This window comes from Chanodichthys erythropterus, chromosome 18 (genome assembly GCF_024489055.1).
Source record: "Chanodichthys erythropterus isolate Z2021 chromosome 18, ASM2448905v1, whole genome shotgun sequence".
Taxonomy (NCBI): domain Eukaryota; kingdom Metazoa; phylum Chordata; class Actinopteri; order Cypriniformes; family Xenocyprididae; genus Chanodichthys; species Chanodichthys erythropterus.
In genome coordinates, this window is record NC_090238.1 from 18,858,424 (window position 1) to 18,874,774 (window position 16,351).

The window sequence follows — 16,351 nt, forward strand, 5'->3', positions numbered from 1 at the left end:
TCACTTCACCTATCTGTGGTCATAATGTTATGCTTGATTGGTGTGTGTATGTATATATATACTTTATTTGTCATACAGCCTGAAATCAAAATCCATTCTAAAAAAACCTGAAAAACTAGAATAACAGGGTTGGAAAGGTCATCAGTCCTCTGTTTAATACGTCGTAGAGCCACCTTTTGCTTTAATTACAGCCATTAATCTTTTTGGATATGTCTGTACTAATTTTGCACACCTAGATTCGGGAATATTTGTAGAACTGCTCAAGTTTAGTCAAATTCTGTGGTAAGCGGCATTGGACTGCTCTATTCAAGTCCATCCACAGATTTTCTATTGGATTTAAGTCAAGGCTTTGATTTGGACACTCAAGGACATTCACCTTCCTATCCTTAAGCCATTGCGTTGTTCTTTTGGCAGTATGTTTAGGATCGTTGTCGTGTTGGAAGGTGAATGACCTGCCTATCTTCAGCTGGCTAGCAGAGGGATGCAGGTTTGCAAGTACAAGAATTTAGATGTACTTGGCAGCATCCATTTCCCTTTCAATCCAAATCAATCGCCCAGTCCTGGCTGAAGAGAAACACCCCCACAACATAATGCTGCCAACACCATGCTTCACAGTAGGTATGGTGTGGTTTGCTGTGTTTTTCTGAAAAAGTGCCACACTCAGTCTTGTTTATGCTATGCGATACGTTACTCCAAGCGATACGTTTGCAAAACAGCTGAATATGTGCAGTTCATTCACCTTCCACCATGACTATGATCCTACACATGCTGCCAATTTTTCTTATGATTTTACTTTATTTTATTTTTAAAATGACCACTATCCATCAGTTATGGTGTAATTTCCACCACAATCAACAATTTTGCCAATAATAAAGTTGTGTGACATCTGTGAGACATCTGAGAAACTGAGGAGCTTGAGATGAAATATGAGACTTCATGTGTGGAGTAGAAAAAAAAAAATCAATGGAAATATTAAGACCTTTGTTCGTCTTCAGAACACAAATTAAGATATTTTTCATAAAATCCAATGGCTCAGAGAGGCCTGCATTGACAACAAGGCAATTAACACTTTCAGATGCCCAGAAAGCTAAAACAGTTCAAGTGACCACAGTGGTTCAACCTTAATGTTATGAAGCGACGTGACTTAAGCAGTTTGATACACGCTCCGAACCACTGATTCGAAACAAATGATTTGTAGCTTCGAAGCTTCATGAAGCAGTGTGTTGAAATCGCACATCACTAGATATTGTTGAATAAAGTCGTTATTTTGTTTTTTTTTTAAAAAGGATTCTCGTCACTTAATAACATTAGGTTGAACCACTGTAGTCACATGAACTGTTTTAAATGCATCTTTAGTAGCTTTCTGGGCATTGAAAGTGTTATTTATCTCGCTGGCAATGCAGGCCTCACTGAGCCATCGAATTTTATGAGAAATATCATAATTTGTGTTCCAAAGATGAACGAAGGTGTTGAACAACATGAGGGTGAGAAATTAATGACAGAATTTGCATTTTTGGGTGAACTAACCCTTTAATACAGACAAAATTTGAGATGTTTAGCAAATTGTATATTTATTCAAATAAAATATGATTTATTCCTTGTGATGTGTACATAAAGTTTTATTTTTAAAAGTTCACAAAAGTTGAAGAAATGCCCATGTGCAGTTAACACTCACCAGGTCTTTTTGTTGACAGCTATGATATTTTCTTACTCGACTGTCTGTATTTTTGCAGCCCAGTTGGATTTCTAAGTATGTGTCCAGAGGAGTATGAGTGAGTATCTACAGCCTCTCCTCTCGTTCTGTGATCTTGTTTGAATCTCTTCTCCTCCTCCACCCACCCTTCACCTACCTACTTCAGAACCATTAAATGACCTCAGGGAATTCAAGCTGTGTATTTGCTCTTAGTATGCAGTGGCCACATTTAAAATGTAGAAATTTTGTAGTATTAAAATATCAAACCAATTAGCAGCTTTACTCAAATGCTGCACTGGTTTTGCTGAAAAGCTCAAAAGCTTTTCTCATTTTCCCCCCAAAAAGGTTTGTTTATACTATTTTTCTTTTAAATAAATAAATTTTGGTTTAATATTTTAACTAATGCAATGACATTTCATAATGCATGGTGTCTGGATTCATGTTGACCCACTATATATGCTGAAACAGTGTATTCACACAGCAGGAATGGTTTTCTTAATTGGCAACACTGAAAAGGTTTCCATAGCAGTCTGCATCCACTAATGAACAGACTTTTTAAAATAAAGCATCTCTTTTTTTCATCCTATTACAAGTGTCTGAAGATGGCTTAAAATGTTGTGCTTTAAGCTGAAATGTTTTGAATGTTTCCTTAACAAGCTGTTTTGCTAAGTTGAAAATTTCACTTTGACAGCTGCAGAGAAAAAAAATAAATAAAAAACTCTTCAGACATTTTCACATTATTTTACAGTTGGATACCTGCAACACACACTGAACTTTCTTTCACACATCTGTCCAGGTCGACACAAGGAGATGGAGAATCTAGCGCCATCTTACCTGTACCAGAATCTCAACTGTCAACAGGAAAAATGTGAGTCGCACCTGATAGTTTCGCTCATGTGCACAATGGTTTGTCATTCTGTCACTCGCTGTGACACCTGACAACTAACAGACTGATGAGTGATCATTTGATTCGACCTCACTGTGAGGTCAAATCACAAATAAATCCATTTCATCCATCAGGACTAATTCATACAGGCACATAATGGCGGTATGCTCATGTTTAATCATAGTGATCCTGAGAATAATTACGCAAAAGTGTTGTCATAGGTCTGTGCGGCAGTGTTATTTTAGTATCACTTTTTATATATTTTGTTTTCATTTTAATTTCAGTTAAATTTTTAGTAATTTTGCCTCATTTGTCATTTTTAAATGTCTATATAGTTAATTTTTTTTATTTCCGTTTTAGACATTTTAGTACATCAAGTTCAACTAAGTGTATGAGAATATATAAGTTTTTTATATTTTTATTTAATATTTTTCAGTTAAAGTTTATTTCAAGTAACTGAAATTTTTTTCTCTGGTTTTAGCTTTGGATTAAGTTAACTGTAATATCCCTGCTGTGCCATTAATGACTGAATTACATGGACAGATTTTAAGCAATCATTTAATTGCTGACCTTTTCTTAATTTGGCATTTTTATACACAATATTTTGTTGTCTGTTCCCATGCATGCCACTGATTAGTCACCATACAAGTCATTTTTTTTCTGCATAAATGTTTAATAAATAAATATGATGTTCCTGAAAACTTAATCTCTATACTAAACTTAAACTACAGAAGAATGGGCTAAACCAATTAGCTTTAAAGTCAAATTTAAAAATGTGTGTCAATTCATAAAGCTGATCTATAAAGGGTTTCTTGGAATCCTTACCCATAAATATGAGAAATAAAAATACTGATGCTTTCCTTTGAGAACACAGATAATTAATTAGACATCATCTGTGAGGCAAAATGCAGTATTATGCAAAAGAGTATGCTAAATGATCTGTGTCATCATGGTCATCTTTAATGGCAGGAGTGAAGACCAAATCCACACTCAGATTCACGAGAGACCAGCTATACATGCTCATCAGAGCACATCCGACACTGAGATGATGATGAACGAGCTGGAATGTTCTCTACAGTCTGGAGGCGGACAGGTACCTGTAATGTGTCACCTGATACACGCTGAGGAGCACTGATGTGTTTCTGATGCCTCTGGGGGCCTGATGCCCTATGAATGCTAACAAAACATCTTCATATAGCCTACTACTATATGGCTGCATCCACAATCACTTACCTACTATATAGTAGGTGAAAAAATGCAAAAAGAGTAGTGTGTCCAAATTCACAGTTTTCATAAAACAAAAAATACCTAATATTTCCAATCAGATTATGAAGTGCGCATCCAATGGACACTTTATTATCCCATGAGGCCACGGCCAAGGATTTTTGAATAACTGATATGGACACTGGTAGATCACATGACAAGTACCCGAAAAATATCACGAAAAGTACCCGGATGACCTACTATTTTTGGCGAGATTCTGAAGTTCACATTTGATGGACACTTTACTATCCCCTTAGGCCATGGGAGAGGATTTATGAATGGCAGTGAAGCGACGGAACTGACGCCGTAGGTCACATGATAATGATAACATGGAGGATGTAGTACGTCCGAATTTCATTCATACTACACACCTTCATACTATATAGAACAGGAGAACAATACATTTTTGAGATAGTTATATACACTGCCCTCCAAAAGTTTGGAAACACCCCTGGCAAAGATATCAGCATAAATCCTTATAATTTTTTGGTGCAAATACATTAAAGTAACTTGACATTATCATTGAAGACCAGCAATAATAATTTTCATTTTGATTACATAATAATGGCAATATATACATGTCAAAGTCAGACATGCCCCTTTGCCAGCTGTGATGCCTGGTTACTGGTTTAAACTTGGCCCAGGTTTGTAAAAGATTTTTAGGGTCAGCACACCTTAATAGCTTCAACAATTGATTGCCAATTAAGTTTAGAATACAATGAACCAATTAGAAACCAGTTTAGGTCAGATAGCTGCTAATGGTGGATATTTTGATGAGTTTTTTCTATGTATAAACTGTTTAAAAAATAAAATATGTTTTCGTAGTTTGTGTTGTCCCTTATCAGTGCAAAATTAAAGGATTCATGCCAATATTGTCTAAAACCCCACTTTTCTAGGGCGTTTCCAAACTTTTGGAGGGCAGTGTATATTTCCAGGTCAGCAGTAGTACTTTGTAAAAGAAAAAGAAAAAAACCTAAACAGTCAAAATAGTCATCAATGATAAGGATATTGGGTTCAGAAAGCCAAAGCAGTGGCTTCTGAGAATAATAATAAAAAAAAAAATGAATCAGTTAAGCCCAAATGGATATGAATATAACAAGGTAAGATTAGATGTTTTATCAGGTTTTACATTTAAATACATATGGAAGAAGGCAACTGATAAAGAACGCTTTAAAAGATACATTTTTATATTTTGCTTAACACACAAATAATTTACCCAATTGTTATGCTGTGTTCACACCAAACGCGAATAGAGCGTCTGGCGCGAATGATTTCAATGTTAAGTCAATGTAAAGACGCGTTTACGCGCGTCTGGAGGTCTCGCGGCGCGAATGAGGCGTTTAGCGTGGCGAATTCACGTCTGACGCCCGAGTTGAAAAATTTGAACTTTTGCGTAAATTCGCACCGCGTTAACCAATCAGGAGCCTGCTTGCTGCTGTGGCGGCAGGCCCGCCCGGAGTCACTCATTCAAAATGGAGGAACGACTGATATTATCAGTGAGCAGTCACCCAGAGATTTATGACACAAGTTCATACTTCAGACAGGAATAAAAAGGACCTCGCTTGGAAGAGTGTCGGTGAGGAGATTGGGCTACCTGGTAAGTTGTAACGTTAAATACACATTTCACTTTTGAGTCACGTACACGTTTATCGACCCGCGGCCTTCCCGCGACGCTGACCCCTACCCCGCTGTTCTGCTCTCCAGAGTAAATACAAAGCAGTAGCTCTCTCGATGAACGCACGATCAACATCAGTAGGGCTGCAACGATTAACCGCGATTAATCGTTTGCAAAATAAAAGTCTTTGTTTACTTAATATATATGTGTGTGTTCTGTGTATAATAATTATGTATATATAAATACACACACATTCATGTATATATATAAGAAAAAATTTTTATATTTATATTTATAAAATATTTGTTTATATGTAATATAAAATGTATATAAATATATATATTTATAATACATGCATATATTTCTAAACTCTATACCTGTATGTGTGTGTATTTATATATACATAATTATTATACACAGAACACACACATATATATTACGTAAACAAAGACTTTTAATTTGGAAACGATTAATCGCGATTAATCGTTGCAGCCCTAAACATCAGCCATCTTGCAAACAGACAACCGCCTAGCACTTGCCCCTCCCACAAGAAGCGAATTTCGCCTCGGACGCGCGTCAATTTCGCTTCAAACGCTTGCTTTTTACGCGCGTCTATTTCGCTCTAGACGCGCGAATGCATTCAAAATGTTCAAGCAGCAAACTAGACGCGAATTTGACGCGTCTGGGGCGTCTGATTTAAGTCAATGCAAACGCGCGTCTAGAGGTCCTGCGGCGCGAATCAAGCGTCTAGCGCGGCGCGAATCGGCCGTTGACGCGCGAATGGCGCGGCGCGAATTGAGCGTTCACGCGGCTGACGCGCGAATTGAGCGTCTGACGCCCAAACGCCCGAGTTGAAAAATCTGAACTTTGGCGTAAATTCGCGGCGCGTTAACCAATCAGGGACTCTGCTTTGGTAGTAACGTGTTTATTATGTGATCAGTGATGCCGGAGACCAGAACAAAGATGTCGCTGTGTGTAGCCACCCTGAGCTTTGTGATGTGTCATTATATTTTTATCGAGACAGGAATAAAAAGGACCTTGCCTGGAAAAGAATAAGCGAAGAAATCGGACAATCTGGTTAGTTGTAAAACTTTTTGCATGATTTTAGCTGTTGATACTAGCCCACCTTCTAGCTAGCAAAAGTCGGCCGGCATAACAGAGTTAAATTGCCGCTACAGGTTTCCAACTGACGAGATTATGTGTTTATTCAGAGGATCTGTGCAGAAAGAGATGAAAGCCCCTCCCATGACGCGAATTCGCAAAGTGTGTTCAGACGCGCGAATTGAGCGAATTTTACGCGCGTCTGAAGCGTCTGACTTCAAAATGTTCAAGCGTCCAACTAGACGCGTCTGGCGCGAATTTGACGCCCCAGACGCGTTCGGTGTGAACGCAGCATTAAAATGAAATGCTCTATTAACATGCTGAATAAATAGGCCTATTGCTAAATGCAGATAAAAATGTTTGGTTTGAACAGTTGGAGTCAACATATAGTATATGTAACATTGCTGTCTTGTTTTCTGAAGCATTATACTGAAAGTATCAAATATATTTTGCTTCTCACTTGTTTCTGATACTGTTGTTAAAATAACCGTGTCAACTGCAGCTCCTGTAGCGCTTTATGTCTTTACTTTTGAGAAGTTTACTAGTAGTTCAAATGTTTCAACCCCCAATTTTTTTTTCAGAGTAGAGCATACTTATTTTAATGGTCACAAAGTAATTACTTATTCAGAAGAAGTACATAGAGAGTATTTGATTTAGGATACAGTCCATGTGGCAAATGTTTCCATGCAAGGAGCTTTTTTTCTTTTACATTTGTTAAAACATTTATACATCAAAATAACATTTTTAAGTCTTCAAACTTAAGTTTTAATCTAGTATCTACCCTCTTTCCTTAAGGTCTGAGGATGTTTTTCGTGACTTCACATGAGACTCTGCCATCAGTCAGATGAGATAGTGGAGGCCTGGGATCTGAAGTTTGAGTTCTTTGCATACGATTTCATCTCGCACCACACGCCAAGATGACTGATGCAGTTTAGACTTTCATCATCACTGTCTTCTGCTTCTCAAAATGATAAGATCTGTAGTCGACCGCAGTGCAGATGTGTTTGTTTATCCATGAGCTGTTCGTTAGAGGATGACTGTACAGATCAGACCCCACGCGACTTCCTCCCACAGAGACTACTGTCATGCTTTAATGCCACTGATAAAAATGTACACAAACATGACAATCGGCTCTGAGCAATGTAAAGTCTGCTTTAATGTGTACTGTGGAAGGAATGAGATTTTTGCTTGTTTTTCCATCTAGGGCAAAAGCAACAAGAATTTGAAAAATAACCACACAAGTGGAGTGTCTCTTCCAATTTCATTGAGATTGGATAATGTAACAGATGTTTCCCATCTTTGTTCCATAATATGATGACTGAAACAATATAATGTTATACATTTGTTTACTTGATTTTGATGCTATATTTCTATGCATCTTGTGGTGTCGCAACAAATCTTTACAATTATAATGGAAATGCACTTATTTGATATTGGTCCTACTGTGAAAAGCTTCTGTCACCATTAAACTTAATTGGATTTGACCGGACAACTTCATCGTAATAGATATATTTGTCTCAGATGTTCCTGCTGTATTTTCAATCACATTTTAATCATTTAAAATCACATTCAGGCCTCATTTAATTAAAAGATTACTCATAAACAGTCTCAAACTCTGAATATCAATAGTACATGATTAATTAAGGATGTTTTGAACTGGAGGATTTTCATCTCCTTTTGTTTGATTATTGTCACTGATGTGTTTCTTGTTTTTATGCAGAGTGCCAGTTACAAAGCAGTTTCTAAAATCAAGATGCTATTAAGGCTGCTCAGACACAAAGTTAACATTTAATGTTTTATTTTGCTTTAAGAGACAATGGAAACTTTTTAATGCCTGTTTAATGGGCTAATGGTTCAAGGAGCTCTCCTCATGATTCATTATGTAATTGGTAATTACTGTATTACATAACGGGCAAATTATAATGCAAAGCAGATGTTGCTAACAAAAAAGATCACTACTTTAAGGATTAAACAGCTTTAAAAGCTCAAACACTGGAGTTTTGTCAAATAGGGCCTATATTAATACTCTCTCTAAAGATGGATTGCTTCCAAAATGTGACATGCTTCTTTGTTTAGCTAAACAAAGAAACCTGTTGATGTTGTGGTATTACCTGTCTGTCAAACACCTCCTGAAATCTTTGCTGTAAAAGCCAATTTCCATTCGGTTTCTGAAGCAGATGAGCCCTCGGCCTCGGATCCGGTCAGGACATTTATCAATAGTGTTTTTTTTTTTTTTCTTCTTTTTTTCACCAGCTGTTTATGTTTCGATGCAGAGGAGAAAGTATTTTATAGAGATATGGCCTAATGAATGGTGATATATAGCCTATTCAGAAGCAACTTTAATGAACATTAAGTATTGTCTTAGGTAGCGAGTTCAATATTTCATTAGCCAACTGGGAATTTCTCTCAGGAAACGTGCTGTGAAAAACAACTGCGGGTGATTCTCAATTGCAGCAGCACCACCTAGTGGTGAAACACCTTAAAAAAAATAGAGATTTTATTACAAATTATATAATCTGTAGAATCAGAGCCACGTAATGCACTTTAAGTGATAAATGTGGACCCATTACTTATTAGTTTACTTTTAATATATCAATGGTTAAAAAAATGCAAAGTAATTAGTAAAGAAAATGATTATCTACTCATTACATGATTGATGTCAAGCTGGAAAAATTAATTTCTCTGCCAGCTTTGCTTAATTTTTTTTTTTTTTTTTTTATTAAATCTTTGACACTTGGTTGGCTGCATATCTGAAGCTTAATAAAACAACACACCGACAACCTGGATTTCTTCACACTTTATTAAATAATATTTAAAAAAATGCAAATGATGATACATATGAAGTTAACCAAGACGGACAAAGTTTTTGATTATTTACAATAGAAAATGGGGGGGGGTTGAGACATGCATGAGGTCACAAATATGAAAACTGTTTTACAAAAGTGACGGTTTGGAGATGAGAGTGAACTGACTGTACACTAACTTTCAAAATAAAAATACCACATAGTAAATAAACCAACCAAATCTTTTCCATAACTCTTCTTTAAATACCTGAGTCCCCTCATACAATGATATATATGGCTGGAAAACCTTGAGTAAATATATTTAAATAAATGCAAACAATTCTTCAAAAACAAAAATTGTCTTCCCACTGTTTACACAATATATGAATGCATTTTGTTCCTTTGGGGAAAAATAATTTTAGAAAAAACTAACAACATGGTGGTGCACATAAACTGATGTCAACTCTGATAAATTCTTTAAAAATAAGCATTTTATGACTTCAGTTTTTCAAAGATGCTAGAAGTAGATTATTTCAATGTTTCAGAATTATTTTCTATTTTCATCACTCAACACAACCGTCATAATCAAGATTTGTAGAAAGCACATGGAGTAAAACATATCACACAGCTAATTCCTTAAAAAAATCTCAGCTTAACCTAAAAACAAGGTTGAGATAATTGCTCTCTCTCCAGATGAAAATATTGCAACATTTCAGAATGTTAACAAACTAAAACATTGTAACTGCACACCTGAAAAGATACAGTAAAACTGAACTGTAAACTCTGTCTTGACTTTGTCAACAAATAAAAGTGGAAGAATCACAAGCTAAAATCAAGTTTCTCACAGATAAACTGTCTATAATGGCATATGCTTGATGTTAAACCCCTGAGACACAAAAAAGTACATCTGCACATGCACTGTGTGCAACCAAAGAATCCTGACAGGCTACAACTGCAGTCTTGTACCCGTCCTGCAGGTTTTGTGCAGCGACTCACGATCAGGAAGATTGTAAAAAGAATGTAATTTGTCAATCAGCACATGCCATCAACATAGATCAAGCACATTTACATGTGTTTTACTTTTCAAAAGACACAGAGGATGACCACTGGAAGTGTCATGTGTGACGGTATCAAAAACTTGATACCATAAATGCTTCTAAGAGAAATTACTGTAATGTGTTAGTTCTGCCAGACTGACTAAAAGGAAAAATGTCTAAGACTGTCATTATAGACTTTTGAATGTATGAGAGAGAAATTAGGAGATTAAAGATTAAAGTTCTCAACTGGTGGTTTGCAGATCTATTCGGTGACAGCATGGGAAAAAATGCTTATAAACAAATGCAACTAACCATATAGTCAAGCATAGGTAGAATATTGAAATAAATATATTATATATATATATATATATAGGAGCAAATTCATCTGTCATATTAAATGCCAAAATGGACTGTTTGCTTGAAATTTAAGGCAACAGTAAATATGGGATATGCCTGATATTGTGTGCAGTCACCATTTCATGTACAATATAAATCTGGGTCCAAAATAAAACCAGTTGAGAATCACTGATCTACATGATAGAAACACATGAATCCTGCATTCTTGCTTTACAGAAATGCACACAATGGTTTTCCATTTGGTCATCACCATTTAACAATTCAGTGTTTCTGGTTTGCAGCTACATATCTAAACAAAAGCAATGAATTTGTAAAAAAAAAAAAAAAAAAAGACTGAATATATTGTATCAAAAACACAAGACAGCACAACCATCATCAATACAACAGGTAGATACTGTTAAAAAATTCATCACTTCCAAAAGTGGTTTATTAAGTTGAGGCTCGTTTTAATGATTATGTTGCTGTTCACCAAAACACATAAGGCATGTTGTATTATAAAATGAAATCCTCTTCTGCATTTGACTACAGTCTACATCACCGGTTTAAGCACTGAACGTAGAGAGCGTCCCTCTTTAGTAAGTTCTCTTGTGAAACTCATGCATGGGAGTGGGACTGCTTCTTCCCTCCGTGCTATTGTGTTATACTTGCACGTCTTGAGGTGGTCGGCCATGCTGGAAATGTTGGCAAACTTCCACTCGTTCACAGTGTCAAACGCAGTACTGAACCGCCACACCTAAAACCAAAAAAAACATCAACAACTTAGATAGTAAAAACTATTTTTATGCTTGGTGTTTTAAGAAATATTGACAAGGTGAATACTCTCCGATTACCTTGTCTTGTATCTGCCAGGATGAGGTTCCATCAGCTCGCTTTGTCTTCCCCCAAAGCAGGACCACCATGCCACGGGATTTAAGAAGACTGGCACACACTTCCCTCATACTGCAAGACACTCTGGAGAGTTGGCACAGGCTAAAGCCGTCCAGGAAGCTTGCAATGTGCTGGAGTAACTCAAAGGGCAGGTCACTAAGGTGGTCACAGTTGGACCTAAACTGACAGGTTTTAGTTCTGGATAGAGGCTCATCAGGACAAGCTGCTAACCCAGGTTGCACTCCAAATGAGCCCAGGTGTCGGTCATGGATTATTCTGAAACCCTGTACTGAAGGGCAGAACCTTCTTTGCGAGTAGGTACATCCATAGTAAGCCAACGGGCACCTTTGCTCCATCCAACCATTAAGGCCAGCATGGATGTCCCCATGGACATTCTTAAAATGTGAAGAAAACTCATCCCTGCGAAACAGCTGTCCGCAAACAAAGGTGAACATTGAGCGCTGTTTGGTCTGATAGCGAGCCACACACTCCAGAACAAGGTCTAATCTGAGGGTGTGGAATGGACTGGGATTGGAGAGTTGCGGACTGGCGTGGTCACAGGCAGATGCTGAGGCAATGTCCCCTACCATGGTGCTGGTAGCCAGTATGGCAGAAGGAAAGGAGAAGGTCTGTGTGCCAAAGTCAATGCGGTACCTGTCTACAAAGCGGCTGTCCGAGATGCCCCTACCTCCAGGTGAGTCCCCCAAACAAAAGAGCAAGGCAGCAGTGATGAGGTCAATGCCGTGGAGACCCATTGGATCATCCGTCAAGTCAAGGTCTGACGTGTCCACCGCCTTGTCCTCCATCTTGGCTTTGAATAAATAGGGGTTGGATAACAGAGCCCTTCGACCATTAACTGTAAACAAATTCATGCCCCTGAGTACCTGGAGATTCTCCAATTTGCGCTCCAGCCATCGGTCCTCTATTCTGAAAGGCAAATGGTGCAGAACATTGTTGTGCATCAGGTTAGGCAGAGGGATGGGCAAAGGAAAAGGTAGTTGGGGCAAGTGGGCCATTTCTGGATCCTCTGCTAAAACAGGTATGGAATGATCAGGTAAAACCTGCCTAACATTTGAAGAACTATTGACCCTTTCAAGTCTGACCGGGTTGTCACCATCCCCTTCATCATGAAGTCCACTGAGTTCTATCCCACCATTCACCTCGCTTTCTTCTTCGGAAGATTCACCGCATCCACTGGTCTCCAACCAATCATCTCCTTCGTCTTCAGGGTCTACTGGAAAAGGACAATCAGCACCACCTACTGCTCCCAGATCGGAATCTGAATCAGTGTCACTTTCTTTCGTTGGATCATTCCTAAAGTCTCCATCGCCATTTCTAACACCATTGCAAGCTCCAATCTGTTCCTCCCCATTGGGATCGTTCACAATCAAGTCAATATTCTTTCCACTACGGAGAATGTCCAAAGTGGCAGCAAAGCTTCTACTGTTTTCCACTGAAGCTGTGTAAGGTCCATCATACGATTCCTCGTTCATTTCAATCAATTCATTTTTGGGGTCCTGGGGACTGGAATTGTCCAGATTTTGCTCTTCCAGAGCTTTTGTCACAGTGGTCACCACTTTAAGTGACTCCAGCAACATTCGCTGATCCTGGAGGGCCAAAGCCACATCAAGCTGCTCCACGTCAAAAACCTCCTTACTCAAGTTCTCATAGGACTTGTGATCTGTGTAACTCACTGGCCATCGATTCCATTCCATAGTGCAACACACAACACTGGCTGGGCATGTTTCAAGGTGCTGTGCCATTTTGACCCTGGCAAGGGTAAATGGACATCCGAATCCACGGTTCAGACACGGGACTCTTTCGTACGGACACAGTAAGCGGTGTTCGTTCAGTTTGCATGAGTGGAAAACAGCCCCACACACAAGAGGGCAACCCATGAGGTCACAGGAAATGCTGGCCTCCGGCCTTGTCATACATCGGCGGTTGACACATTTCAGGCAATGGATATGAAGCTCCTCCATTGAAAATGTTAGTGAGTCGCTTAACTCAGATAGGCTACGACAAACACTGTGGAAGAAAAGAAAACAGACTGTTAGACCTGATCTTATTTTGGATACACATGTGGGGTGTCTTTGTATACAACATCACATGGCTTAACATCTATGCATGCCATTCATGTGGAAAGTCCCACTGTCTCTTAAAAGGGATAAGTGTAAATCAGAACCAGTTGCCCTCTAGCAGTGTGTTTACTAAACCATTGCACTGCCATTTCACAACTCTCCTTATGTTGCACGGTCACGCCGGTTCTTCGAGGACTGAGAAGGAACATGATCCCTTGTTTCTGAACGGCATGTTACAGGAATCAGACATGGCTTCCAAAAGAAACACTTCCATAAAAATCTTGCAATGTCATTTAAGAAGTGTCTCTCTCTCCAACATGACAAGGCTTGGCTGGACGTACGCAGTTAGACTCAGCCGGCATGACCTAAATGCAAACTGTCTGAGTCAGTTGGGGTAAGTAAGGGGGGGGGGGGGTCCTGTCATACTGTGGTGTAAGCTTTGAACTATCGAGCTGACTTTCAACATAGTCCTCGTAATACCAGCTGGGCATAAACATTGTGAAACGTTTGTGTACAATGCCGGCGTGTAATCCTGCCACATGTCTTGTGATGGCTTCTTTTGAAACAGCAAAACACATCTGAGGATGTTTTTTTGAACACTAGGTGTTTGGTATCTAGTGCTCATGTGCAATATAACAGTTGCACAAGCAATCGCTCTTAAGTACTTAAAACAAACAGCATGCTACAGCATGTCAAAATGATCCCAAACATGACATGACTTGAGGATTTCAGTCTCAAAGATGTGCATACAGAAGTAGGCTACATTTTTGTGCAAGAACCTATGGGTTCATTCAAACTTGCACTACTGACATTTATTAGCCACTTGTGTTTATTAACAGACATATGTTGTTTAAAAAAATTATCACAATTCAATCTGATAGTCTGCAGATGTATATTGATGCATATCAGAAACAGGCTCATTTGGTTGCATTTTATTTTGTGCTGGAACAGAAAGCAGATGATATACCTATTCATGTAAAGCACAAAATTAATTCAATCCAGTTAAAATTGTAATAGGTTCATTTTAAACATGTTGCTAATAATAAACAAAAATGGATAAGTAATTGTCAAGTAGAGCGCACATAGCAATGCTTATTGTAATAATACTAGGCTATATATAATAATATAATAATTTTCCAATGACAGGTAATGTGAAAATTCATGAGCTACACACAGAAACTCCAGAAGTTTTTCAAAAAAGACTTATGCTTAAATTAACCATCTTACTGCAAGAAATGAAAGAAAATATGACAGAAATGTATAACTCTTACATAACAATAATATAAAATAATAATACATTTTATTCTTAATGTATGGGATGGGATGCATTCCATGAAACAAGAGAGATGGAATGATGGAGCCTTATCAAAACCAAAGTGGAGAAAGGAGAAATATTTATTTATTTTAAAAAAAAAAAAAATCTTATTAACGTTACTTAAAATATTTAGAATTGTACTGTTTTTTTTTTTTTTTTGCTTAAGGTGTACGCGATGTACTATGTATTGAACTTATACTGTAACTGACATGGAAAAACAGATCATTAAATAGTTAAATCTCATTATTTTTATGAAAAACTACTCATTTGCCAAAAAGCGATAGCTTACAGCTGAGATAATCATCAAAGGTCTAAAACCTGTGGCTCTTACAACTCCTAAACATGACGAACCCAAATATGACATGACTCCAGTAATACATGACATGATAATAATAATGATATGATACAAAACACGAAATGTTTCCCAAATATGACATGATGCCAATCATGTTAACAAATGCACTATGACTGAACTCAATCCAGTCAAACTCCCGATGAAACCTGATGCAGCTTTTGTTCTTGCTCCTAAACTTAAGTATAACCACTGACAACATGAACCTGACAGTACCATGATCACCTATAGATCAATAATCAACGATTTAACGCAAATGAACCATCCTCACAGTATTTACAGTATGACAGGTCAATGTTTTCATTCGTTTAACTGACCAACACAAAGCCTTTTAGCATTAGCTAGTTAGCTGCGAACTGCAGGATAAAATAATAAACGACATACATACGCAATTAATAAAAGTCGAAGACTGACAAACATATCATGTTAAAAAAAAAGGGGGAAATAAGTATTTTGCTATTTTAACAACGACAGGGTCTATTTGGTTGGAGCCGGTGAGGAAACTAATCAAAGTAAACAGACATGAAAGTATCTTACCGTCAAATCTGTGACGAGTCTTCAGTAGTTTGATAGTGGACAATGATGTGTTTAATTACTTATTAATATTTCATCGAGTTAAATGACAGAGATGATGTTTTCACTGCTGTCTGTCCGTGTTTCTGTTGAAATCTGTTGTCTCACTTTACTTAAGTGAACTGAGGCCCTAGATGGGCGGAGACTAAACAGACATACCCACACAAACAAAAAGTGCCATGATAATACCATGCTGTTTAGATACTACCATAGTTTTCAATATTTTGGAGTACCATGTAAATGGCATCATATGGTATAAGCACCCCATATGATACCATTAACTGTACCAATATGTCCTTCTATTGTTTTTTTTGTTTTACAATTCAGTCTCTTAACCCACTGACTTCTGAAGCTATGTTATCCTAGACACAATGGTTTTCATACTTATTTGAAATAATTATGTGTACTTTACTCTAGCCCTAACCCTC

General features: G+C 37.7%; 1 protein-coding gene across 1 annotated transcript; it reads right to left on the bottom strand.

Annotated features, from left to right (window-relative positions):
* Nucleotides 1–9,345: 9,345 nt before the first annotated feature.
* On the bottom strand, nucleotides 9,346–16,027 carry fbxo30a (F-box protein 30a). The gene is made up of 3 exons (XM_067368134.1): nucleotides 15,888–16,027; nucleotides 11,566–13,630; nucleotides 9,346–11,468 (listed from the first exon to the last, which is right to left on the bottom strand). The coding sequence occupies exons 2-3, from the start codon at nucleotides 13,582–13,584 to the stop codon at nucleotides 11,265–11,267; spliced, it is 2,223 nt and encodes a 740-aa protein (XP_067224235.1). The 5' UTR covers nucleotides 13,585–13,630; nucleotides 15,888–16,027; the 3' UTR covers nucleotides 9,346–11,264.
* Nucleotides 16,028–16,351: the final 324 nt, after the last annotated feature.

Coding starts and splice junctions, on each gene's coding strand:
- fbxo30a (XM_067368134.1), bottom strand. CDS start 13,584: ATGGAGGAGCTTCATATCCATTGCCTGAAATGTGTCAACCGCCGATGT. Junction 11,469..11,565: donor CCTGGCAGATACAAGACAAG/GTAATCGGAGAG, acceptor TTTTGGTTTTAG/GTGTGGCGGTTCAGTACTGC.